This window comes from Serinus canaria, chromosome 5 (genome assembly GCF_022539315.1).
Source record: "Serinus canaria isolate serCan28SL12 chromosome 5, serCan2020, whole genome shotgun sequence".
NCBI lineage: Eukaryota > Metazoa > Chordata > Aves > Passeriformes > Fringillidae > Serinus > Serinus canaria.
The window spans coordinates 50269366-50297244 of record NC_066319.1 but is presented as its reverse complement, the minus strand read 5'-3'; the positions used below and the strand labels follow the sequence as shown (position 1 = coordinate 50297244).

Below are 27879 nucleotides of genomic sequence, written 5' to 3'. Positions count from 1 at the left end.
ATTTGGGGTGTCTGGGAGCCTGCCTGGCATTGCTGGAGCCCAGGCAGCTCAGCCTTGAACCCCCCAGGCAGCCCAGCAAGAGCTCAGAGAGGGTTTGTGTGAAAGGCTCTGACTCAGGGACAGCAAAAGAAGAAAGAGTCAATGCATCTGGACATGCTCTGAAAGGATGGAAAGGCAAAAAACATAAAAAGATGTTGTTCTCAGGTCTATGGCCAGAGGGAAAGTAAGGAGCAAAACGGTGAATGAGTCATGGCTCTCAGCTGCCAGAGCCATTAATAGAGGGAGCCACAGGATGGGTGAGGGGTCAGGCTGGAGAGAGAGCCTGGGTGCTGCAGATGGGAACTCTGGCTGCACTCAGCTCTCTCTCAAGGGCATCCTTCCCAGTGGACAAACATGCTGCACAGAGCTGCCATGCTGGAGCCTGAGGAGATGCTTATTCTTCAGGAGAAGAATAAACAGAGGTGCCTTTGACTGGAGATGGGAATGCCAAGAAATAGAACGACAAGGAAAGGCAGAATCAGAAGTTCCCTTGATGATAAAGGTCTCTCCCTGCCAGAGATCACACTCTCCTCAGCAACACCCACAACTGCTGAGGCTACAATTTCACTTTCAATAAAACACTTTCATAAACTACTTCTTACCTGTGATAGTGCAACTGTGACCCGAATGGCACAGCTCATGGCAGGAGGGTGCTGTGCAGACCTGCTGGGGACAAGGCTTGTCTCCTTCCTGCCCTGAGGGTTTAGGAAATTTGGGACAGAAACTGACAGCTCAGTGAGTCCTCTCCAGCCTCCTGATGCCAAGACTTTGTCCTGCAGTGCAGTACTGCAATGCCACTTGGGATCCTAGCTGGGCAAGCAGGCAAGCACATGCTCCAACATAAACCTCTGGGCCATCACTTCTGACAGCTGGACTGGCCATGGCCAAGCACCATCAGCTGCAGGCTGAACTTGGGCTGCAGGGAACAGACAGAACTGGTGCATTGTAGCAGCAGACCTGCAGGAATCATTAGATTGTGTTCCCACTGTGACAGTTGAAAATAATTAATTTTCAGAATATGGATATGTGAAAGACTTTATGCTGCTTCTGTGCCAATGCACAAGGTGTCCTGTCAGACTTTCTGCACCTGCCGTCTCTTAGTGTCCTAAAAATGGATGAAATGAAAACTGGAATTTTTTTTTTCCATCAGGATCTTTACAGTTCACAAGGAATTTTCTAGTATCACTTAGCAAATTAAATTATGCTTCCTTCCCCCCCCAAGCCCTCCTCCAAATGTGAATTTTAATTCAAATAAATCTTGGCAGAAGAATAAATTTATTTAAATGTTGTATTTTTTTCTGAAACATCTAGTGTTTCATGCAGTGCTTTTAGGATGATTGAACTGAAAGACTGGAACCCAAAACCTCTCCTTTCCTCATTGAAAAGGTTTGATTTGGACCAGCTGCACACATTTCTGGTTCTAACTAGCTGATGTACTTTGCTTATGCTTTCCACAACAAATAAAAAATAAAAATCAATGGCAACAATGAGAAATCAGGACAACCCACAGGGCAGGCACTTGGGTTTCTCTTCTGAGACCAACAGATACAGATTTTTGGATGCACACTCTGGACCAGCCAGGGACAGAGAGAGAGCCAGCACTCCTAGGCTGTAAGAAGGGCAGACAGGTTTTGAAGGACATGGAACACTTTCCACTCCCTGAGGCAGCACAAAGTGCTGAGCTGCTCAGGCCTTCTCAAACGGCTGCACAGCCTTCACTTGCTCACTCCTGGACTGGACTTCTGTCCAGCTGGAATGAGAACAAGGAAACAAAGGACAAAAAAAGGAAAGGAAAGTGCCCCATCCTCCTGCTAGTCCCCTGAGCAGCTCGTCACTCCATCCCATAAAACCTGACACACACGTGACCAATACTCCACACATCCATGACCAAGCAGACTTTACATGGCTCCATGGACTGAAGATCCCCACTACTCCAGAAAGCACCAGGAGACAAAATGCTGCTGGAGCCACAGCAGCTCTGCTGCCTGCTTGCTACAAAAATAAAATATCCTAATAAACTAATTATTAAATCCAACTTGTCCCATTAAACTTGCAATATGCACTTGTTCTAAGATGGCACAACAAACCACCACCAATCCTCTTAGCTGAAATATGGCATCCCTTGTGTCTGGATCTTCTCAGGAGGAAAAAAAAAAAAAAAAAAAAGAGAAATAAGCATAAATGCCACACTTTACAATTGGAAAATAAAACAAAATATAGGTGTCATTGCAGATCTGCCTTCTTTGATGCTGAAATTCATTTTCTAATGGCTCTGTGAATCTCTTCACATAGCTCAACTGCCAGGGAAAGGTGGAGGTAACCAGACAGGTCAGCTGAGTTAGCAAGAGGAGAAAGCCTCTCATGCAAAAAGCTTTAACACAGGTCATTCAGAAGAAAAACTTGCATGCTATGATCATGTCACATCCCACTCTCACTCTTCAGTAGGAATAAACTGCATTTTATCATTTTATAAACACCTCAGCAGACTGGGCTTCCACCAAATGTGGAAATCAGAGGTGACTGCACAAAGTCAGGGCATTGTGCCAAGGCCATGTAAGAGGAGCAGACCTGCAAGTGTTATCATAAACAGCAACTGAGAGTCACACATGGAGAAAAAAATTCAAATTTTATTTCTGGCTACTGAGTGCAACTACTCAGAATTAACATCAGCTAACTTCTTCTGGATGTACAAATATTTTATCCCATTGCGGTCCCTTCCAACCTTATCCATTCTGTGGTTCTGTCTTTCTGTGATTCCCTTTTTCAATCCTCCCAGTGAAAGTACTGATATCTGCTTTAGCAGCCATGTAGCTGTCTAATTAATAGTTATCATTAGTACATTTAAAAAATAAGATATAAGCAGAAGAGGGCTACATGCAGTTATTTTTATTTTGAAGAAGTGGCACTGAAAAACCCAGACCAGCCATCCAAGGCAGGACTCAGCAGCACTGAGGGCTTTGTAAGCACCATTATTCACATGATTGTTTTACTTCCAGAGAGTACCTGGGCTGATGGCAGCCCAGATCACCCCTCCAGAAGATGCAGCCCAGATTCACCCTCCAGAAAGAGCCAGCTGGACTGGTATTTTATAAAAACCTTCCTAAGGGAAATGTGAAGAGAGACATTAAGCAATCAGACAGAGTGTTCAAATGAGGAGAAGCTGGCACCTAAACACAGAGCCAGTGAATCCCAGTGTGACCAGGGACATCCCATGGCATGAAGAACACTCTGGGAAAAGAGTGGGATCTCACCTCATCTGTCACAACACTTCACATCTCCTGAGGCTGGTTTGCATCTCTGCTCACACAGAACAAATGCACCAAGCTCCCCTGGACCACAAATCCAGGATCAGGCAGATCACAGCCCGAGGCAGGAGATGGCTTTACCCACAGCCCATGTCACCCATCTGCCTGGCACCACAGTGTGAATCACACCTGTCTGCTGTCAAAGATTTGCTAAGCAGAGCTTGAAATACCAATGTGACACATAAAACTTCTCAGTTTCAATGCTAAATACCAAGGTGTAGTACCTCTTGAAAGTCAGGAAAGTGCTCATCCCACACAGGGAATGGGCACAGGAGTATGGCAAAGAGTGAGGGGTCCCACAGGAGCAGCTGCACCAAAACCAGAACACAGGTTCCTTTGAACCTCTCACTCAGGTCAGATGTCCTCTGCAGCAATACTTACTTAGCTGGTGAGATGTGATAGGTTTATAAACTCTTCACCCGTTTTAGCAAAGCAGTTCTGAGATCCAGGGGTGGAGATGTCTCTGAACAGCAGGATAGGCTGCTGGTGTCACCCCTCACCTCTGACACCAGGGCAGGTATCTACTTTGTACCACTCAGGCCAAAGTAATACAGGTTCACATCACAAAGAGAGAGGAGATTGTAATGTGTAGTAGTAAAAAATTGCAATAGAACCCTTTTAAACCTAGGAGCACCAGGGGCACCAAATAGCCACACCTCCTGTAGTAACATGACATATTATTAAAATACATTGTGAGAGACAAGCACTACTTTGTATTTAATCACTGGTTTGCTTTTTCCACCATATTCTAATACATAAATACAAAGGCACCTGCTGAGCAGCTTTTGTCAAAACCTGTTTGCTTTTGGAGGTGATCCCTTAAAAGAAATTTTCAAAATGGACCATCTTTTGCAATCTTGGCATGAACAATTTGGTAGAAGTTTTGATATATATATAGATATATAGATAATTCCAGATATATGCTATATATAGATAATTCCAGATATATGGGCTACACTGGAAGAAAAGAGAATAATTATGATAAGGTTTCTTCTCTGTATGTTTGGGCTTACCAGCTCAATGTTACTTTTCCTCACTATCTGGTGAAGGCTCCCTTGCTGCATTCCTCTCATAAATACTGGTGGAAGCAGCACACCTCCTCCCAGGATCAAACACACACATAGCAGGCTAGAGCAATTCAGTGGAAGAATTGAGCCATGGAATACCTTTAAGACAGTTGTTCTATTTTTAATCAATCATCTTAGCCGAGATGAAAAACTGTGAAAGCAGCCATGAATAACACCTCAAGGAAATTTGGGGGAACAGACTCACAATATTATGAAAAAGTGATACACTGACACTTTAAATAGAGATGTTATGAAGTAGCAGGGTCACAGCAGTCACTTACTATCATCAGTCAGAACCAAAACAGCCCTGACCGTGTTCATAAATCCTACAGTAACTCACATTTGGTGATATGGGAGCATTTTATCTCCTTCTGTAACCAGCACATTTTCCTGGTGAGAGCTAACCTCTCACTGAAATACCATGAAGCCCATTTCATACCATCAGCACACCCCATTATCCTCTGGCTGAACATTATTTTCACATTTTAATAATTCTTCTCGATGGGATGTCCAACAACTGAAAATCCACTTCCTTCACAGAAATTTTCTGTCCTTACCAAAGTATTGCATGAAATAGCTTTTCCCTCAAAATGCTTGCTCAGAAAATCCTCCTGCAGAGTAGGGGGCTGAACTGGGCAGAGAGCAGGAGAAGGTCTCAATCCTGCAAAGCAGCACCTGGACCTGGCACTGAGCACTCAGGGCTCCCAGTTAATGCTGGAACAGGTTGTCTGGGGGGGCTGTGAATGCCCCATCGTGGGAAGTGCTCAAGTCAGGCTGAATGGTGCTTGAGGAAACTGAGCTAGGGAAAGGTCATAGGATCACAGAACCATTTAGGATGGAAAAGACCCTGTTGTGGCTTCAGCTGGGATAATTTTCTTCCTAGTAGCAGGTGAAGTGCTGTGGTTTGGATTCATAGGAGCATAATGTGGATCACACAGATGTCTTGGCTGTTGCTGAGCAGTGCTCCCCCTAAGTCAAGGACTTTCCAGTTCCTGTGCTCGGCCAGTGAGGAGATGCAGAAGAAGCCAGGAGGGAGCACAGCTAGGCCAGCTGATCCAGACTGGCCAGAGGGATATTCCACAGCATGGTGTGCTGTGATCAGTACATAAACTGCTGGAGTTGGACTGGGAGGGGCTGATTGCTGCTGGGGGATGATTTCCCAAAGTCCCTTCATACCCAAGCTGTGATTCTATGAATAAATTAGTGTATGTGTGTGTTTGTAGATTGTGTTGGTGTTCTGCAGATTTTTAGGAAGAAATACACCAACGTTTTCTGCACTCCTGGTGTGGGTGATCACTCTGCAGAAGGCTGGTGTGCTGCTTCCAGCTGCAGGACAGTAATTTTCCTCAGTAAACTAACTAACAGTAGTTAGTATGGGGCTATATTTCAGATTTGTGCTGGAAACTGTGTTGATAACACAGGAATGTTTTAGCTGTAGCTGAGCAGTGCTTACACAAAGCCTTTCATCCCCCCCACCAGTGAACAGGCTGGGGGGGACCAGGGAGCTGGGAGGGGACACAGCTGGCACATCTGGCCCCAGCTGACCCAAGGGGTGCTCCACACCACCTGGTGTCATGCCCACCAACAAAACTAGGGGGAAGGCTGGCCAGGGAATGATGCTGGAGCACTGGTTGGGCATCACCCCACTGGTGAACAATTGTTTTCATTTGTGTCACTCTTTCTTTTGTTTTATTCCTCTCTCTCTGCTGGGTCATCTTTCCCTTCATTACCTATTTTTTATATTTTTTTTTTGGGAGATGGCTCTGATGGTGACTGCAGTGATGGGGTGGCATGAGAAGCTGGATCCACACAAATCCCTGAGACAGGGGACATGAAGCACCATTCCCTGAGGGCACCAGTAACATTAAAGGACAGGCAGCTTTGCTTTATCTTACCAATTGTAAACTTTATTTCCTATGGAGTCAGAATGACCTTTAATTCCTTTGAAATAAAAATCTGTGCAAATATGGTGAGTAATTTGCATACACAATGTGATATCTATTTTTATATCCATTCCAAATATTCCAAATACAAAAGGATATTAATGTATTGGAGTGGGCACTTCCATCTGATAATATAAAATTTCACTGCAATTCAACATAGAAATCCATCAGAAAATCTCATAACTCTCAAAACTGCTATCTGTATTTACTTCACACAGGGCATGGCATAAAGCCTTAATCTGACATGCAAATGAACATAAATCCCTGCATAATACTCTCTCTACACAATCATCATTGTAAATGTGCCCTCATCTTTAGTACCCCAAAATAAAGATCTATTCTGACAAGACAAAGCCCTGCTGATAACTTCTGGAGTCAGTTAATGAAAGACTTTAATGAAAGTCAGAGTCATGACAAAGGGCTCCTTCCCCTCTGCAAGGCATTTCAAGCCCACAAGGTGCAGCTCTCTCTCTTCTAGAGACAGCTTCATGCCAAGGATTCCTGGCTATTAGACTGGCCATAGTCCTCTGATTTTTAGGATTTATTTCTTATCCCATGTCCTACATGCCCTGTACACGGAGCCCTGTAGAATCTCCACCTGACTGGTTCCCAAAGCATCTCCTTTCAGAACTGTATCTCCTGTGAAAATACACCATCCCAAAACAGCTGGTTTTGGGGGGGGGAGGACTTGGTTGCTGTTCTTGTTGCTGTTGATTTGGTTTAGTTTTTGGTTGGTTGGTTTGTTTGGGTTTTTTTTTTTTTTTTTTTTTTTTGGTTGGTTTTTGGGTTTTTTTTTGTGTGCTGTGCACAAAGAAGCCAGCACAGACATTATGCTTCACCCTATCAGCAGGTCAAATTTTGGGTTTGCTCTTTTTTGAATTATAAGCCTTTGATAACATGACCAGAACACTTAAGTAAAAGCTCTGGAAGACCATCCACTACTGACAGGGAGAACAAAAGATTCATTTAAATTTGCTCCAGCCAACCATCCCTGTTGATAATCCCATTGCAGAGGACAAACCCTGAACAACTTGGGCCATGGAGGAAGGAACCCCAGAGACTAGCAGAGCTCATCCTTGAGTGCTCTCCTACTAACAGGAACCCATAGGAGGGGAAAACATATTTCAGCTGAAAAAAAGAAAGAAACTAAGATTCAGCTGTAACCTCTGTAGGCACTGAGCTCAGTGAGAAGACTGAAATGTGGTGATGGAACCCCAGTGAAAAACATTTCAAAATCTCCAAGCAATATTAAACTGGAAGAAATAAAACCACCTAATTTAAAGGCACATATGTATGGAAGACATCAATTTCTGAGTGTTGCAGAACAAATTTTAAAATGAAACCCAACAATCAGCTGATTAGCACAAGAGGTACTTTCAGAATCATGTGATATGATAAAAACCCTAAATATCTTACTGTATCTATTTCTCACATAATATGAGAAAATAACAGTTTAATTTATGTAGTGTGAAAGCTGACAATATGTTCTGCAGTTTTGTTTAAATAGCTAATCTTCTCACATTAGCTGTAAATGAATTTTGACACTAAAAATAAATGTAATAAAAATAAAGTGAAATCAGAGAATTCAATATGCTGCTGACCAGGATTCATTGCTGCCTTACTGTTCCTAGTGCAGCCAAGAAAAATGAACTTTTGGTACAATTTTGGGGTTTAATTTTAAAAATCAGTTTAAAAACAATGTTTGAATTTGCACAGAAAGGTATGGAAGTTTGATCCTCATTAAAAAATATTCCTTTTCTTTAAAAAGATCACAATGTTTCCTCTACACTTTAAAAATAAAACTTTTTTTTTACAGTTTTGTAATTTGCCAATTTGGAATTTGAGCTTCAAAATAGAAACACAAAAGAATATTTAGCTTGAATTTCTCTTTATTTTGAATCAGAAAGCTGGGGCTTTCTCATTGCCTTCACAATAACCAAATATAGTAATTTACATGATGTGTATTTGAAAACCAAAAGTGAAGCAAAATATAATTTCAGAACAAAAGATACATACTTCATCTTTCAAGGAAGGTTGAAAGTTCAATTTTGATTTTAGTAAAATAAAAACTACAACCAAATGTAACCCATTTCTGGGAAAAAATAAATTGGTTTCCATTAAGAGAACCTTGAAAACCCTCTGTGTGGACCTCTCAGTGAGCTCCCCAGGCTGGAGGCACTTTGGGAGTGCTCCAGAAGAGCAGCCCAGTTTGTGTGTCTGGTCTGTGATTCAACTTCAGAGGCTGCAGAGGCACTCCAGGGGATGCAAGCCATGGCAGTGTGAGCAGTCCTGCCTGCAAAGCAGAGCAGCTGCAGCTCCTGCACCCTCAGCCCCCCGATGCACCCAGCACGCCGACCTCTGCAGCACCACCAAGGACACAGCTCTGCACACTGAGGTGTGTGCAATGGTTTCTCACTGTAGAACAGTTCCCCTGTGTGTCACAGCCTGCTGACCAAAGCTCCTGCCCCAGCTCAGCAGCTCAGTTTGGGGGCTGTCTGCCTCTACAATGTTCTGCACCATTTGCAGCGTCAGGGAAAACATTATTTAAAAATACGGCGGTGCTGAAAGACCTGACTGCAATAAAATGTGGTGCAAGACAAGAAGTACAAACAGCATGACCCTTGTTGGGCAATTTCTGGACACACCAGCAAACTCTGACAAGCAAAGAGAGGTGATTTGGGGGTGCACTCACAGGCTGACAAGATAATGTAAAGCCAGCCAGGGGCGATCTCGCTTGTGAGAAAATCATTGCAATAACAGTAAAAAACCCACAGTTACTCTGTGCTCTCACAGGAATGTTACAGCACAGACCAAAAAAACGAAATCAAATGCCAGCTCATCTGAAGAGCCAAATATCTATTTTCAAGCTTTAGCTCTGAAGCTGAAATATCATATTTAGAGTAATCAGAAAGGTCAGAGAGATGAGAAATAAAACAATCCGCAGGAAGCGTAAAGCACATTTCCCTTTGGATCCTCACCTCTGCTACACTTTTCAAATCCCTCTTCCTTCCACAAACTAGGGATAAATTACTCATTTATCTGAGTCAGGAGTTTTCCTGCTGACTCTGCCAGAATCAAGCTTTCTCTTGGTGCCCTCTCCCTCCACTGCAGATCCAGAGAGTTGTCCACACTCTTGGGCCGTGCATCTCCAGAGCCTCTGGCTCCCTGCATCCCTCCACCTCTCCATCCCTGATCCTGTGGTGCCCCTCCTGCTGCACTGGGCATGGTGACTCTTGCCAGCTTTTGCATTAGATGTGCCACCCTTGTTAGTCATCACCAGCTCTTAGTGCTTTGGCAGGCTCCAGAGGACACCGAAAGGCTCTTTCTTTTGGTCCAAGTTGAGTTAGCCCGGCTGTTTTGCTGATTCAAAGTGTTTTCTTTTGCATTTAGCAAGGATCCTGTAAGATCTGCTGGCAAAGCATCTTGAGAAGTGAAACTGCAATGTATGTGTTTGTAAATGATGCAGGGGAACCTGGGGACCCAGACTCAAAAGTGCAGAGTCATTTCTGATGTGGATGCTAATGGTAAGCCAAAAAAAAGAAAAAGCAAATACTCCATAATCTAAAATGCCTTAGAAGGGATATCCATTAAATTTCAGGGCAATCCATATTCAAATGGATTTCTGAGAATGGATTTCTGATCCAACCTTCTGAAGGTCCTCCTGCTCCTGTCTGCAAGGCACCAGAGCAGCACACAGCTACCTTTAGCCATGCTCCTCAGCCTGCCACACTGCAGGAAATGCACCATTTCATGACAAGAACGAGCAATGCACACATAGCAAGTTCAGGAACTCAAAAGAGGTGATAACCTCAGTGAATTTGACCCCAAGTTTATTTTTAAAGGTGTGAAAAAGCCAAAATACTCTTCAGTTCACTCTCCCAGCGTGCTGGATGGCGCAGCTGATGTTCACACAGCTTCCCAGGCGCTGCTCTAACCACCAGAGGGAGTCCCTGGAAACCAGCACTGGAGGAAGCAGAGTTAAAATTCATGTTTTCTGCAGAGATCTCCGGAATACTAATCAAGGCCAACAGATAAAGCAATCCATGCAAATCTGATTGACGGTGATTGCTTGGCAGGGTTTGGCTTTTTTGTCAGTAGAGGTGGAGCAGAATTTCAAAGGCACCATCAGGACCTGAATCACGCTGTGCCCTCCTCAGCTGTGCAGCTGAGCACGTACAAGGGCAAAAGCTGGAAGCTTGGAGGACTGAAATCACCTATTAGGAGATGACTTCCTTCCTGAACTGCAGTACAGCCCCACGCTGCTCCATGCTATCACTCAGTTTGCTCCCTGCTGTGTGGCAGGGACCGTGCAGCTTGTTGGGCCACCAGCCAGGACCACAGCCACTCATCTCCAGGTGAGCCCTCCTTGCCCCAAAATGTGCAATTATTGTAAACCAGCTGCCTAGCATTTAAATGGCTGAAGTTCAGTTAAATAAATCCCATTTTCAGCTGAAAATGGGAATTAATGAGAATTAACTGGAGGAACCACGAGTCAATGCCACAGGACTTGCAGAAGGCAACACAACCTAGAGCTTTTGACTCCCTGAGCTGGTGAAAAATAAGATGCTGGATGGCCACAGAGAGCCACCCAAGAAGGCCATTGGCAGACTTGGTGTGAGCTGCCCAGGGATTACCAGCCAGCAGGAGAAGCTGCTGTACATGCTTTGCAGGCAGCAGCATATGGTGATTCACTGGAATTAAGCAGACTTTCCCCTCGGCTGAGCCTGCTGCCTGAGAGGGCTCCAGAGCTCTGCCCCAGCTCCCCAGCTGCACCACTGACTGTCCCTGCAGGGTCCCTTGGTCCTAACACTGCTTTGACCACAAACACCTTTCTAGTGAGGGCTGTTGGCACACGGAGCTGTGGCACATAATGACAGCATAGTTTAAAAAAGAAAATTTAAAATACTACCAGTTTTACCAGTGAAAAATCCTCTTAGCCCAGCAACTAATTCCTGACTTCAATCTCTATATGTGTGAATATCTTCCTAAATTCACTTCTGGTATAAAATAAAAAAAGATTGCATGCAAAAAGCCCATCTGTTTTCAGAGCTCAGGCAGGCAGAAAAGTGAAAATCTGATGTACAGTGCTCATGTGAACACATATATGGATATGCACAACACACATGGATTCCTGGGAGCTCTCATTAACTGTCCCAAGGAAAACCACAGAGTATCACTAAAAATACACCTTATGCACATTAGTTTTCAGGCCCCTAATTTATTATTGTTAAACCAGAGGTTTAATTATCATTATAGTTACTAATTAATTATACCATAATTAGAAATCGTTATTTCATTAATAAGAAAGTAAGAAGATGATAGTAAAATTGTCAGGGACCAAAGAAAGGTTCTTAGCATCCTTTACAGTCAGTGATGAGAAAGAGAGGGAGAATGGGATGAATTTTGCCTTTAGGGACACCTCATACATAACTGACTGTACCAAGAGCCTCTGTTGCTGTTTCTTGACCACACAGCCATCCCAGCTCAGGTACAAAACCCAGGGCTACAGATGTTTGTACAAAACCCAGGGCTACAGATGTTTGTAGTTCTTCTCCCATTAACAGGAAAACCATGGTCACACATTACTAACTGCTAGGAGTGGGATCACAGCTAGGGGAGTAGACGAGTTACTGTGCAGAGACAAACTATTATAGAGTCTGGCTCTTAGCTGAGAATACAGAAAGTCCATTAAATAAAAAGAAGTGACCAAAGCCAGGCTGGATGGAGCTTTCAGCAACTTGATCTAGAGGAAATTGTCCCTGCCTATGGCAGGGGGCTGGAACTAGGTGATCTTTAAGGTCCCTTCCAACCCAAACAATTCTATAAATGGTCTCCAAATGAACACTTGCCAAAATCTGGACTATACTGCTCGCACAGAAATTACTGGACTTGTTAAATTTTGGTAATTAATTTTTTTCCTAAGCTAATACATTCTTCTGCCACTGACTATACTCTAGTGAAAAAGCCACAGTGAATCTTCTATCACTGAGCTCTGGGAACTTCTCCAGTTTGCAGCTCACTCAGAAAAATGGGGGTTTGAAGGCAATGGTGCAAGGGAATCTTGCTAGCACAAATCGGCGTGTGCAAGTCTCTCTTAAATCTCTTGACAATTTTTTTTCCCACACACAGTTTCCTTCCTGAAGTGGTTTTGATTTAGTGCAGAGGAGTTCAGCCCAACAAAAAGCATCAGCAAGAGACTCAAGAGCCTTTAGGTTTATAATGCTCTTCAAAGAACAGAGGCACCTTTTGTTGTTGCAGACGTTGGAGGGGTACAGTGGAGTCCTGCAGGAAAGTGGCTGAGAGGCATACAGGCAACATGTCATGGGTCTTTATTTGCATAACACTCTCAGAGCACTTCAGTGCCCTGGAAAACTTTCTGCTGTGGATCCCTACCATCTGGGGGACTGAAAAACTGAGTTGAAAAAATGCCTACTTCTATAGAGCAGAATAATTCAATTCTGGTTTGATACTTCCTGACAGATGAATAATGGCAATGATATTTACAGTTCTAGCACTGACAGGAGTCTGTAAGCCCAGTTTATCTATTCACCAGCAAATCAATTCACCTCCTGGGCTCCAGTCAGCTGAAACCAAGCTAATTAACCAGTTTTACTCACTGCTTCTCCTGGCTGGGCCAACTTCTTTCAGTTCTGGTTTGAAACATGTTTCTCTTACTGTGAAATGTACCCAGGTTCCTAGAAGTTGGTTAGAGCCTAATGCTAATACTGCAAGGGCTGTGGGTTCCATCCCTTATGGGCCATTTACTTTAGAGCTGATCCTTGTGAGTCCTTTCCAACTCAATCCTTTCCAACTCTGATCCTGTGAAATGTCATCTATCCAATTGGGAAGACCAGGTTAATCTGAGAAGAGGGCACCTGAGCAGTTTGGCCCCTGCAAACAAGTGCCTATTATTCCAGCAGAAGGTTAGCTATTTTGGAAAGATGGGCAGAGGCCTTGTATGGGGACTGTCATCCCCCCCAGCACAGGAAGAAGTTTTGGGAATTAAACACAATGCATTGTCCTGTGGCTGAGCTGATATTTTACAGCTGGGGCCACAAGGGACTCCTGCCCTCACAGACTTTCACTGGCTGCTGCAGGAAAATAAATTCCCACCTGGTTTGCTGGGTTACAGCTCATCCCTGTCCAACTGGCAAAGGAAGGGATTTATTTCTATAGTAAGCAATATACTCAAAGATTCTGCATGTCACGTGGACTTTTCTGGAACAGTTTCAGTGATAAAGCAATGCAGCAGATGAAAGGAAAAAGCTCATCATTTTATTTGAATTTTCCCTCCCTCTTCATTGACTTACAAAGCACAGCAATTTAGATCAGAAACCCCCCTATCTGCAGAACATTTCTGAGTGACTAAAGTTGATACTGAAACTGGTGTAGGCATGAGTCTGGAAACATTGTGAAATTTATTTCTCTAAGCCTTTTTCTGGTGTTTTTGAAAGATGTCAGTCAGAAAACAGTTATTCCCCTGGGAAAACTTTCATGTTTTAAAGAAGCAGAATTTTTTTTTTTTATTTTTCACATGCACCCAGTTAACCACTGCCTGCAGGCTGCTAGTTTGGCTAGCCCTAGGTGTCTGACCACATGGATCATATTTACACCAGTGAGTCCAAAGTTTGTTGTTTACAAGTTCTCTATGCCTAGATTATAAACAGGAACAATGTCTGATGATGATGAATGACTTGATTCAAAGACCTGCAGGAGAATGCATGCTTATGGTTCTGCAATGTCCATGCCATCTGGAGTTACCCACATCTTTAAGTGTTATTAGCACTCTGAAAAGTAAAACTTGCAGAGAGTACACCAATTTAGGGCTTTATAATCTGCACCAACACACCTGGTAGTGTGGGAAACGAGTCCACAGTGCAGCATGCAAAGCAGGTTGCATGGAGCACAGATCTCTTTAACCCAGCACAGTTTTGGAACCAGCTGGCTGCAAGTGGGCATTGTCTTCTGTGGTGGGTCCTTTCCATTATTGATGAGCTATTTTATGTATTATGCAGTGCAGTAATGAAGATGAAGTATTTTGTCTTCCCACACTGTGGTGCTGGGAAGTCTTGGGGCAATATTATCAAATAAAACAGACACTGCTTTGTAGAAGATGACTAAATTTCCCAGAAGTTACACTTTATTGCCACTAAAAAACTGAGGGATGCAGGACTGGCTGTCAAAATGTTAATGAAAAAATACTGAGCTGAATATAACATTAGAAAAAAATATAAAAAACCCTGTGTACACTTTTGTCTGAAATCCAGTGCACCATAATCTTCACATACATCCTTCACTGACAGGAACCTTGCAAATAGGGTAAGGGCATCTAGCTAGGAGAGAAAGTTTGGTACATTCTGCCAGTTTATCTGCTATTTGATGAATCAAAGCTTTGTTCTTTTATTTCTCCACAGTGTTTTTCAAGGAACTTCTTCCCAGCAATAGAGACATGTCATCCCTTCTGAAAGGATAAGAACAGAACAACTGAAGGAATGGAAAAAGATCTCAAACTCCCAAAAAGTTAATAAAATCAAGGAGAAATAATCCACAGTGGTGGAAAAGGCAGCAGATCTTCTAACCAGAGGAAGAGGAGTGAGGAGCAATCCTGACTACAAAAACATCCTCCCTGCAGAGGTAAGGCAGGGTCTGTGAAGCTGAAGGCACAGGGCTGAACTCTGCACCCTCCACGACCTATGTCTGTATTGTGTGGTCTGTAAGACACTTAGAACAAGAAAATGGCTTTCTTACAAGGAATAAATAAAGAAATAAATCACCATTAATCTTCTTCAAACCTCTCTCCTATTTCAAGCTTTACTCCAAATTCTCTGTTCTTAGTCAGATAAGGCAGCTGACCTCTAACTATGATGAACTCTGCACTGAGCTCTCTGCATAAGGCATTTCAGCATGTGGGGTTTACATTTAGAAATGGAATTTTCATACATTGTAAGTCAACAATAACTATCTAAGTCCCCAGGGCACAGACATCAAAAGAAAAGCAGAAGTTCACAAAACATTACATTCACTATGTCACAGGCAGCATTTACCAGCAGCATAGATCAGAGTTTTAGTTCCTCTCCAAGAGGTACCAAGTCTTTAAGCCATGGAAGCCCAAGATGCCCTCAGAGCTGGTCATGCCAAGCCACAAAGCTGAACCACTGTCCCCTGATGCAACATAGGAACATGCAGGTGTTGCCAGCAACCAGCTGGGATTCAGTGTCTGAAGCAAGCAAATAAGGAAAGAAAAAGATGAAGAATCCCTTTGCCCATCCCCAGAAAATTGGGGAACAAGAAAGGAGAGAAAATAGTCTCATTCCCTCTCTCCTGGAAGTGTAAGCACTCACTGGGAGAAGCACTGAGAGTACAGGCTCCATTAAGCCCTGCAGAAAGTTACTTTCATTACAGGCACCACTGGCTTTCCTACAAAATTGTGGCAGGGAAGAACCTGCCCATTTGAGCTTACTAATGTTCTCACATTATGTCCTGCTCCAAAAACCATGCTGCCCTGCCACCAGTCATTGCATCTGGCAAATCTAAGAGGATGCAAGCCCTGAAAAACAAGAAACATCAAACAGCCTGTGGGCAGGATCCATGCAAAATTCTTCCAGAGTCTCCTGGGGCAGGAAGGGGTGATGCTCTACCCCCAGTGAAGCCTGGCTGCAGATGACTAAGTCAGCTGGTGACACACTGCCTTGTACCAGCTAACTAATGCCAGCAAAAGGTCTGCCTTCTCAAAGTGGACACCCATGAAAGAAAAACAATTAAATGGCAAGTTGTTTGTCATATTAATGGTACTACTAAATGACACCATTAAAGCACTGTAAGCAAGAGGTTGGTAATGAGCAAGTCAGTGTTATCGTTTGCTCTCATTTTGCAGGCTGGCTCAGGACCAACATTTCTCCTTTTGTTTGTAAGGGAGAACAGATTAAAGAAATGTATAAAAAAGTCAAATTAATTAGTCACATAAATAAGCTGGCAGGTAAACAACTGTGATTCAGTGAGGCAGCTGTCAACCTCTAAATGAAGGATGGTACATGTTTGTAATATTATTTCAGTTTTAGTCCCATTTTATCTGATTTTGGATTACCCCATACCTAATCAGCAGCATCCTTACAAAGCACAAGAATGAACCAGGTTTGTGTTCACCTCTTTCAAGGCTTGCTTTGCCCACCCTGGGGACGTGCACTGGGAGAGGCTCCCACCACAGCACTGAGAACAGGGACACCTGTAAGGTGGCCAGCCATCCCCATGGGTAAGAGTATGGGTACATCCACTGCAGAAACACAACCAGCCAGACAGTTCAGGCTATGGCTTTTCTCCCAACTTCTGCAAACTCTGGGATGTCACACTCCTGGGAAGACACCTGCCCCAACACTGATCTTGACATGCAACCTGGATAAACACAGTCTGGCTGTAGGATCTGGTTCAGCCCATTTAACCTCTGGCATTTAACAAAGCACTTGGTTTTGTTTTCACTCGTGTCCCACGCAGTCAGGACAGACAGATTGCTGCTTGTGGTTGTTCTTGAGCATTGCAGTGAAGAAGAGGGACAGTACAGTAATTCCCACCACTAGCTCATAACTCTGTGTTCATTTGAAGTGACCCAGTCATCTGAGAGTCATCACTACCTAAAAATTATGTCCAACTCCCCTAAATATAGACTGCTACCATTTTTTCAAACTAATTCAGCTTAATGCCCCATTCAAAACCTCACACCATTACTTTGTGCCAAGAGTAGTTATTTTCCCCAATGTAACAGTACCCTGACTCCACAACTGCTGAAGACATGATGCAGTCCCACATCTACTGCTGTAGTCTACCATGATTAATTTTAGTTTATGGAAGTGGGTGGTAGAAGGAAGGGAGAAGCAGCCATGGAAGACAGAATCTATTCAACTATGGGAGGATCAGCAGTATCAAATGTAATCATATCTCAGTGGGGAATGTGGGAAAAAAACTAAACATTAGAAATAGCATGTGCCAAGTAGTGCACAGAGCATATTCCAATTTCAGAGCAGCAGACAGGGTTTGCTGCCCTGTGAATGGGGCAGAGTGTTTCACCCTGTGGTTTGGTTGAGCTTTTTATGAGTGTATGAGCAGGTCTGGGCATACAAATGCACTCCTTAAAGCTGCCATCCATCTGTATAAGCACATGGGCAGCTTTAATACATGGATGCATAGATATAATAAATAGGTTTTTTCCCTAATGATTTTTCCATATGAAAAAAGCAGACCCTAATGCAGCATGCAGGCAGCAGAAGGGATGGAGTATGCAGGAAGTGGCAGTGCCTGAAAAGATATATGGATATGTGTGTTTGTGTGAATTCCTACTCACATTAATTCATGCCCACAAAAGCTTAAGGGCTATAGAAGCCTGGAAGATATGATAAACATTTTATACCTTTTATCCATGATGTACTTTTGCTGTCAATTTGCATGATGAGATCACTGCAGTAACAGGGAAACTTATGGTGATATAAAAAGCTTCATTCTAATCCATTATCAATGTGTAGCTAATATTAAAGAGAAATACCTCTGCAAATAAATTCCATAATAAAAAAAAAAAAAAGAAAAATGAGTGTTTCTGGAATTTGTTTCATAGAATCAAAAAGTTTTTTTTTAAAAAAAAGCTGAAATTCCCTTTAATCAAAATTTCAATTTTTGACAAGTTCAGCTGTAAGGAATGGGACAGCTGGCAATCTTTGAAATGTTTATCTATGAGACAAAAAGGGTTGCTGAAGACTGAATGTTTACCAGACCATTCTTTTTTTGTCCAGAAAATAAAGTTTTTTATCTGTAATCCAATTCATGTCTTGGAATGGGACAACTAAAAACTCCAAATACAAGCTCTTCAGCATGGACTAGATTTTAAACCTGAAAAGCATCTAAAGCACAATTTTTGTGTGCTAAGGAAATTAATTAAAAAATACCCAAAAAAAGTCAAAATGCAAATTATTGCTGACTACACACATGCATAAACTTCTCTGGAACTTAAGAGGCTTTTCAAGTGCTTAAAAATACTTTCTTAAAAATACCTGTTGCTCATTGCTAGGTGTAGCTAACATAATTTAAGGCAGTTTCTTGTATTTTAGCCTATGAGCAATAAATTCTTACCCTGAGACTTGTGTTTTCACAAGGCACCTCCCTGAAGCAAACTCAAAATCCTCCAAAAACCTCACTCCCTTTGACAGGAAGAGACAGATTGGAAAAAAAAAAACAAAACCCAACCCAAATTTAAGGGCTTTTGGAAGAAAGGCAGACTCATCACAAACATTAAACCAATCACTTCACACAACCATAGTCAAAGTACCCAAATTTGGAAGTCTAAAAGGGGTGGGCACATCTGAGCAGCCAAAGAGCTCTGTACTCTTCAGACTTTTGTGAGTTTAGGACTGGTGAATCTTGGCCAGATTTCCTCATGAAGCGTTCTGCTGTGGCACAACTACAGCTGAAAATGTTCAAGATGAAGAAAGCAAAATTAAGTCCTCAGTACTTCTAAATATAGATAAGAATTAGAATTATGTCTTGATTTTTGATGAGTTTTGCATTTGCCAGCTTAACAGAACAGAACTGGCAAAACAAAAAATCTGAGCTCTTACACTACAAGTACACCTTTTGGTAGGACATATTTGTGCATTGAAGGCTGTCAGGGGACAATCTCCCTCTGAGGAGCTGCTGTCCACCACCAGTGAACACTGCAGTGAAACCTGGATGGCAGCACGCGATGCAAACCTTGGCTCATCGTGTTTGCAAAAGGAAAATAGGGCTGTGCTGTGTGTTTTTGCAGGAACAAACAAAAAAAAGACCCCACACAAGGACTGCTCTGTTCCCAGCCCAGGAGCTGCAGAGAGGTCATAAGCACTAACTGAGGGCAGTGCTTCATCCAGATACCACAAACCAGAAACTGGTTGCCACTGAGAAGCCAGGACTTTATTTTGGCCCCAGTTCAAGCTAATGCAGTGACAAATTCACAGAACAGCAAACTTCACCACAAAGTTCTTTTACAGTCAATATAGTATTCAATAACCAAGGTGCCCCACACTCCTCTTCTGGAAAGCTGACCCACAAGAGCCAATGGCTGAAGCTGGCCCAGCACACTGGAAATACCAGCTCTGAGTCCTATCCTGTCAGATTTTGCTAATTTTACTCTAGCTTCTGTTTAAAGTTTTATCCTGCCATCTCATATGTAAAACAACACATATGCAGATCCACATAAATCCATGGGGCTACCTGCCTGCTGAGGCATTCCCAAATAACTATTGACTTCCTATGGTGAGGTAAGGCACCATGAAAAATGAGCAGGAAGGGAAATGAAATCTGAAAACGTGCAATTCATACCACAGCAAACGCTGTTCTAAAGGCTAAGGCTTTTTATTATCACGTGTGTTATAATGGCATAATATCCAATACAACTGCACTAGGTGATTGGTAACAAGCATGTTAAAAGGTCACAGATAAAGAGAGATTATTTTACCTCCATCTTGTGAGTTCATGATATTCAGAGCAAACAGCATTGCATTGGAGAAGGTGGTGGCCTCTTCTTTGCTTGCAAAATTCAAGCCGTAGACCTGCCGTGCGTCGCGCCATTGATGAAAGGTGGGAGTTGCTTGATTGTACTTCAGTCCTTTCACAATGGAGTAATTAATCACTACCTGTGGTTTGAAACAGAGGGGTAAGGATTAACAACAGCTCTGTTTTCAGTGGGAGAAAACCCACCTAACCCTTGTGTGAAGGTTACTTAAATGGGTAGAGGCAGCTCCTACACGGCTGCAGGGTAAGGCAGTGTTTGTTTCAGTGACAGAAGACCCACATCTGGGGGAGAGATTCACAACAGTTCAGCTCAGCCTCGGGGACTTGCAAGCCAGTTCTGCAAAATCTATTACCTGCTCCTGTTTTTTACAGCACCTCCATAGGATGCAGCTGTGCAGATGCTGCAAACAGCTGTCAGGAGCCAGGGCCAGCAGCTGTTTCCATCTTTTGGAGGATGATCATGCACAATTGTTAGAAAAAGAGCCAGACAGAGCTCTTGGCACTAACCTTGCCCTATAGCACATAAGTGTTTGACTCATTGCAACAGTTTTGCTTTCCTCCTCCCATGTGTCTGATCATCACTATCTTCTTGTGCTTAGTTTTCTTCTTTAGTCAGGCAATGACAAACCCAGACAACCACTCCTCTCCCACCTTCTCCCCTGCTGTATGTGTGGTGTTTTCCACATAAGGGGTGACTGCAGCAGAAGGCTGTTTTTTTTGAAATTTAATCAGCTAAATACAATGTTCTGTTTATCCTTGGGCAGGGCACTGGGACACCCAGCTACACAGGACAGCTGGGATCCAGACAGAAACCTCCTCTGCTAAAAGTGTAAGCTGTGCTAGCTAAGGGTGGGGAGGCAGGAGTGCCCACTGTACCACTTTGTACACAGAATTTATGTTAGAGGTGGACCCACATACCAGAAAACCTACCTTTTTTTTTTTTTTTTTTTTTTTTTTCCACAGGCTAACCAGGCTTTTGGAAAGTTTTCTGTTAGCAACTAAAAAGCTTCAGTGTATTTAATTTGTCCATTTTGGTAGATGAATGACAATTCTTAATTATACAGGCAGACTTTAACAACTAATTTCAAAGATTAACGACCCCTAGCTCTGAGTTTTGAGTTTTCACTGGATTGCCAGTTTAAACTGGCATAGAAACATTAGATAAGCACCTAATAAGGAACAAATTGTTTTACCCACATTAGTATTTTTTGAAGTTTAACACTGTCTCAGTGATACAGTTAACAGATAACTTGTAACTTTACTATATTAATATACAAAATTTATGCAAAGAAGTCACTAGACCCCAAGATGATTACAGAAATACTCTTATTTCTAGAATGCATTTACTTCCAGAGCCAGCATTAGAGAGTGATGTGGAAGACAGTCTTTGAATCCTTGGTCTAACTTTAGGCACAAATATGATGGGCCAGCTGTTGCACCCAAACCAGTATCATTACTAAGGCTCCAAGAAAATGCAGTGAGAAGCAATCAGACCTACACTGCTTTTTTTGGACACATTTCATTGAGAAATTGAGAACCTGTGAGCCAAAGGAAGATGCAGCCCTACACTGGGCATGCAGGCCCCCAAGCATTAGTCCCCTGGAAATGGGAACTGCATCCCAACTGTGTGGGGAGACACCCACACCAAGCAGAATGAAGTGGAAACTGGTCACAGCAGAGGCACTGAACTTCCTCTTGTATCTGACAGCTTGGAAAGCCATTTCTCCTTGAAAAATGAGAACATCCCCCGTTCTTCTGAGAGAGAGAACCTGCACCAGTGTTGCTCACACTCAAAGAGGCTCTGGAGCATCAAGTAGAGTCATGCCTGGATTTCTAAACCAACATTTTTACCGTGGACCAATTTTTGAGTCTTCCAACCATTTCTGAGTAGACCCAGCAAGGGAAGGCTTAGGCAGTATCTTTGAGGAAAAGTTTAGAAAGATTGTGAGCTTCTATCAGGCTTTCAAAGCGAGTCTTTCTCACCTACTAACAGAAACCTCTGTTTCAAAGGACACCACTATCAAAGCCCAAAGAGCACCAGAGGGTGCAGTGCAGCTGTATAATGAAAGGCAGAAATTGTAAAAACCTATGCCAAAAGTTGTTTAATGGAAGTCAGGTAAACTGTTCAAAACCTGCTTCCAATGAACTCCAAGGATCTGCATTGTTCAGAGGGTTAGATCCTTTAATTGAATAAAGACAGAATGTGAATGTTGACCTTCAGTAATCAGCAGGATGCCCACACATGCAATACCTTGTCTTCAAACTCAAATCAGAGTTTTCTGAGAAATGAAACAATGGGAAATGAAACTAAAAATAGCCAGACTTTCATTTTTATCTCCTCTGGCTTGTGTTTATAGAAAATGGAAAAAAAAAAGAGGAGGGGATCTCCTGCTGCTGTTGAGAATGAGTGCACAGAGGTGTCTTGTACAGATGGTGTGGAGACTCTACAAGGCACATGATCATAATGAAGTGCTTCAGAGCAGTAATTAAAATAAAGAAGGTCTCCCTGTTTGAAGCACAGGGTTTTTTACAGGGGCTTCTAAGGGATCTTTACTCTAGAGTGTCATATGTCAGTAAGAGAGCACATCTGCCAGGCTGAGCAGACCAAGAGTTCATCCTTTAATCTTCAGTTGCAGTCTACAATAGGTGAACTGGAGGAGCTCTCACTGGAAATCTTGAAGAAATAAATTATGGATTTGTCCATGGCAAACAGTTCTTCCTATCACTCTTCCCTTATAATTTGACTTAAAAGCTGAAACATGACTTTTATATGCCACTTTCTTCCTTTTCAACCCTCTTTGAGTATTTTATATCCTGAAACAATGTAGTCTTACTCATATATCTTACTGATATAAATGTCTGTTGTTTGGAAGCCTGTTAAATTCTGTATTTCAACGATCTTATGTGGCAAGAAGTTTCACAGACCAGTCATGTATATCATTATTATGCTGGCACATTTAAATGTTCCCATCACTGTAATGTTTAAAACAAAAAGATTTGCTGCACGTCTACCCAGTACTCTCCTTCACCCTCTCACCTCAGTTTCAGGTGTAGGCTCCCTGGGAGCAACAGGGAATTTTAGAATCTGCACAAAAGCTCAAAACCAAGAAGCCCTTCCTTTTGACTGTGGAGCTGTGGGCTGTCAGCAGTGATGGTGGTGGTGGCTGATGGGGCTCACAGGAATGGGGCTAAAGGGGACAGAGTGGGCTTCAGGGCAGCACCTCAGGTGTAACACACAGCCAGGATCATGGGAGGAGTTCTCACACCAGCCTCACTGCCAATACTCCTGCTTATGGAACCAGGACAAGACAATTGCTTGTTTCTGCAGGGCATGAAATGGCTCAGCAGCTTGGGCCCTGCCATGCTGCCAGCACTCAGGGTCACCTCTCAGGGAGCAGCCACGACTGCTAAAACAGCAAGGATATAAAAACTGCTACAGCTGAGGCCAGATTCTTTATTTCTGTAGGCAGGCCCAAACCTGATGAAGTTCTAGTAAGTTACAACAGTGATTAATTGGTTCTTTCTTTTCAAATGCTGTGGTTAGCTTATATTGCAAGAATCCCGTCCCTGTTTCAGTTTTGGCTTGGGCTCACATGTAAAATGTCTCACCTTCCCCAAGGCCCTGAATTCACTTCTCAGCCACTTGAACACACCAGCCCCTCAGGAGATGTGATTCACTTTTGGGCTGCACCCTCCTCCCTGCCTGTTTGCTCAGCTCGTGCCTTTGGGTGATGAGATCATGCTGAACTGGCATCACTTGATGTAAAGTCCTAATTTTAAACCTTCACTTGATCAGGACTCCGGAATGGGGGGCTACTGCTTGCTAGCTTTGTGAACCTGAAGTTCACACATGTCACCTTTACAAGAGGCCAGGTAACAACAACAGCTGGCAAGTTGCAACAGGGGTGTAAAAGACACGATTGCCACTGTTGTCTTCAAGATTCAAAGAATCATAGAATTGTTCAGGCTGGAAAAGACCTCACTGAACAGCAAGTCCAAAATGAAGACCTTAAGGAAACACCAACCTGACGATGTTAAGTGATTGTAACACTGATCTGGCCTTAGCTTCAAACCTGTTCTGGCCCCTGTCGTCACTTCAAAGCTTCAAGTCAGCACCTGGGGGTTTCTGAAGGCTCCTGCTCAGGCCAGCACGAGGCTGTGCAAGGCTGCACCTTGCACAGAGCAGGAAGGGGAGCTCAGGTACCGCTGGTCTGTAACCCAGCACCGCCGCACGCGGTGAGCACCTCTCAGACACACACAGGGTACCAGAGCGGGTGGCCACTTCCTGGGGGGGAATGATGCTCCAGCTCTGCTGCTCTACAAAACATATTTGTCTGTGGAGAACTCTACAGACACCGTAGAGTGTCTGTAGATAAGGTGATAAGGAGATAAGGTAAGCAGAACATGAATACATCATCATAAGCTACAGCACATGCACCAAAAAAGGGATAGAAAACAGAAAGACAGCTAGACAGAGACAAGACAAGGAGTCCACAGAAGAGGATCTGTGGAAAATGAAAAAGAGGATGAAAATTAAAGAGAGATATTATTAGAGGTGCAATCTAAACCAATACAATTAATAGGGAAATAAAGTCAGGCAGGGATGAAGCCGCAATGACTCTAGTCTGTGCCTTGACAAACTATATGTAAGAAATGTATGAATTGTTCCTCCATGGTATACAATAGTATTGCATATTTTAAACTAGTTTCTCAACTCTTCAAAAATCTGGGTAGCTTCATTAGCTTCATCATACGCCAAATCACATTTTAATTGAAGATTGGTCCTTTTCAGATAAATATGTCTTTTCTGGCAAATCGACAATTTCACTAAAGCCTCAATTTCAGTGAGATTTAACAGAACCTGAGAGCAATCATGAAATGGCTTGAACAGAGAATTATTTTAACTAAAATTCATTTCTATTCTCTTTAAATGCAAATACTTAGCAAGCCTAGCAAGCTTATGATTCCATGTGAGACTCATATAAAATATATTCAGTTCTGAATCTTGAGACTTTCAGAGTGTTCCTTTGAATACTACTATGCTGTCTTGACTTTATTCATAATATTGGACTTTTGCAATCATATTTAAGGGGAACACTGTTTAAGGGCAGTTTTAGGTGACTTCGGTGACTATACTTTCTGCTTATGTAAAAGAGGATTTTTAGTCTTTACACTCTAGAGAAATATATTCTTCTACCTGTATTCCTTCTGAACTGAGATGATTTTTAGATAGCATGTTGCATCCTCATAAGTTGGGACATTTGCAAGCAAATAAAATATTACAGTTAATGCAAAGCACGTTCGAAGTGCAGCTTAAGATTTGACTTTTTAATATGTCCTCTTTAAACTGCACAGTGTGATTAAGACAGACCTCTGGTACTTAGTCTCCCTTACAAATATACATATTGACTTTATGACTTCTGCTTCTTTTACACCAGCTATTCAGTTCCCTCTTAGATTGCAGTCACATGAAAATCATTTACATTCACCTGCTGGCTATGTTAAATAAAGAACTAGCATGGCCTGGGACAGAGCAGTGCTGCCTTTCATAACTGACTAAGAAAACACTGTATTTCATTTATTTTTGAAAATATTTTCTATTTCTGAATGGAATTGCTTTCATGCATTGGCTTTGCTAGACAGAAAAGGATAAAAGCAGTCACAAAACTTTTGGCAGACGTTTCAGAAGTGCACTGCAAGGAGCTGAAAACCAGTGTGCTCAAAACCCAACGATTTTTGTTCTGCTTTTCCTTTTTCAGAATGATGACTGTGTACATGCATGGTGTAACAAAGTCACTGTCACCTCCAGTAAGCAACCTGAGTAACTTTTCCAGTTGGCCCAAGCACCTTCACAGCCATCAGCTGAGGACCATCAGCATTTCCACAAGCAGATAATCAATTCAACATTTGTGGAGCTGAGAGGCGGTGGTGCCCTGGCTCCTGCTCTCTGGGTTGGCCTGACCTGGCTCAGCTTGGCTGGACTTGCCCTGGCCCTGCCAGTGTCACACCAGCAGCAGTTCTTACCTCACCTTCCCAGGGGCCAACTTCCCACTGGCCCGCGTTTTCCTGATCCCTGTGCCATGCAGAGGGACCAAGGCGAGCACAAGAATTGGGCAGGCTGGGCTGCCACTGCCAACCAGCCTCATGCCAGCACACAGGGGGAGCCCTCAACTCTGAAATCCCTGCTCTAAAATGCAGGTGCTGCACTACAACTCCACTCAAGCAAACTTTTGTTTGGGGATAATTGTGACACTCGGCTAGGGAGTTCTGGTGGCATGTGCCGCCCAGCACACCTCACACCAGGCTGCCAGAGCCATGCTGTGGCAGCCCTGGGCTGAGCATTGTGCTCTGGTGGCCCATGGGGGTCTGATCCCAGTTGTGATCATCTAAATCCCATATTATTCCTTTAATACCCGAGGAGGTCCTGCAAAATTAGTCTGCTGTAAATCAGATCACAGTGTGCACCTAGGATTTTAAAGTGCATTACAAGGAACTAATTGCTTATCACAGCAATGTAACAGCCACTCTTTGTGGGACAGCAGTGCAGAACAATTGATTTTTATTTCTATTTTTAATATAGTACTAAAAACAAGTAAGAAGTAATTTGGGAGGAGCTGAGACCAAAGCCTGCAGAGCGAATAGGACTCATTTTACAAGAAAAAATTGGGGGGTGGGGGAAGAAATGACATTTAAATCTCTTTGACATCTACCAAACATTCTCTTTTCAAATAAGCAGTCACAATTTATGATATCTTGTGTGTGCAAAAAGTTTTACAAAACCTGAGTTGCTGGAGTATAACCAGACCAGCAGACGCCTTGGAGGGAGCAGGAAACGTTGCGTTAGGTATAGAATTGAGCTCACCAAATGAGATCAAAGGTTAATTTACAGGAAACGATGTAGTTACTCACTTGTTGATCCTGCAGTTTAACTCCAACTACCCTGAAGGTGTTTGTGGCCGTGTTGTGGTAGATGTTGATTCTGCTGAATCCCTGCTGTCCAGGTTTGATTGGCACCCATTTCTTACTGGTATCGTCATAGACCATAACTGAAGCTCGGGCTTGGCAAATACTCTGTTCACTGGGGAGAAAAACAAAAAAATCAGGAAAGAAAGAGTGAATTTGCTGATTATTGCTTATTACTTAAAACTTCTAAGGGAAAAAAAAAAAAAAAGCCACACCAGAAACTACCATTACTGCTTTCAACATATGTTTTATAAGAGATCTGCTAATCCCTTGAATGCGATCTGTTAAATTAAAGCTGACACAACATGTGTTCATAGACTTAAAAAACCTCCTGTATGCTGCTGTTTTGAACCAATAATCTATTTTATATAAAACATTAAACCCTGAGAAATAACCTGCATCACATAAACATTATGAAAACCATCCAACAGCATGAATGCTCTATTTATTTTATGTATCTATTGGCAAGTGAAGCCTTTTACATTTGCATGAAAACCTACCAATATTTTACAGCTTGCTGACAAAACAAACGTGACACCCACAGCTGAGTTATAAATTTAAAACTGAAGCAAGCAGACCTTGCAGCAAAAGCCATGTTAGGTAAACTGAAGAAATCAATTAAGTTAATCCAGCTGATGCCTAATTCCCAGACCCGCTGACGCACTTGGAAGTCCCAGAATACCCAGGGCAAAACACACAGGAACACTTTCCTCCTTCATCCTGGTAGCAAAGAAAGTGGGGAAGGAGAACCCACAAACCTGGATGCATGCCAGCATTAAAGTATATAACCACTGTTTTGTATAGTGTAAATAACTATTTTTCTCTTTATAGTCACAGAAGTTCCTCAATACATTACCTCTTGTTTATTAGTCATGTCCTGAGTAATACACATATAGAGAATCATAATAAAACACACCCTTCAAGGGCAATAAATGCCACTGGCAATTGCTCTGGCATGTCAATACAGATCAGAATTTCAGCTCCACTCTCCTGACCTCCCAGCCAGTTTTCTTATACCAAAGGAAATGCAAGTAG

The 27879-nt window shown here is 42.8% G+C and overlaps 1 protein-coding gene across 4 annotated transcripts in view; it reads right to left on the bottom strand.

Annotated features, from left to right (window-relative positions):
* Positions 1 to 27879, bottom strand: part of EVL (Enah/Vasp-like) — a 144658-nt gene that overhangs the window by 41097 nt on the left and 75682 nt on the right. For all 4 annotated transcript variants that reach the window (XM_050974840.1, XM_018907233.3, XM_050974841.1 and 1 more), the window contains exons 2-3: positions 26791 to 26959; positions 19826 to 20003 (exon numbers count right to left, since the gene is read on the bottom strand). In XM_050974840.1, the coding sequence (XP_050830797.1) occupies positions 19826 to 20003; positions 26791 to 26959 (347 nt within the window). The remainder of the gene's footprint in view (positions 1 to 19825; positions 20004 to 26790; positions 26960 to 27879) is intronic.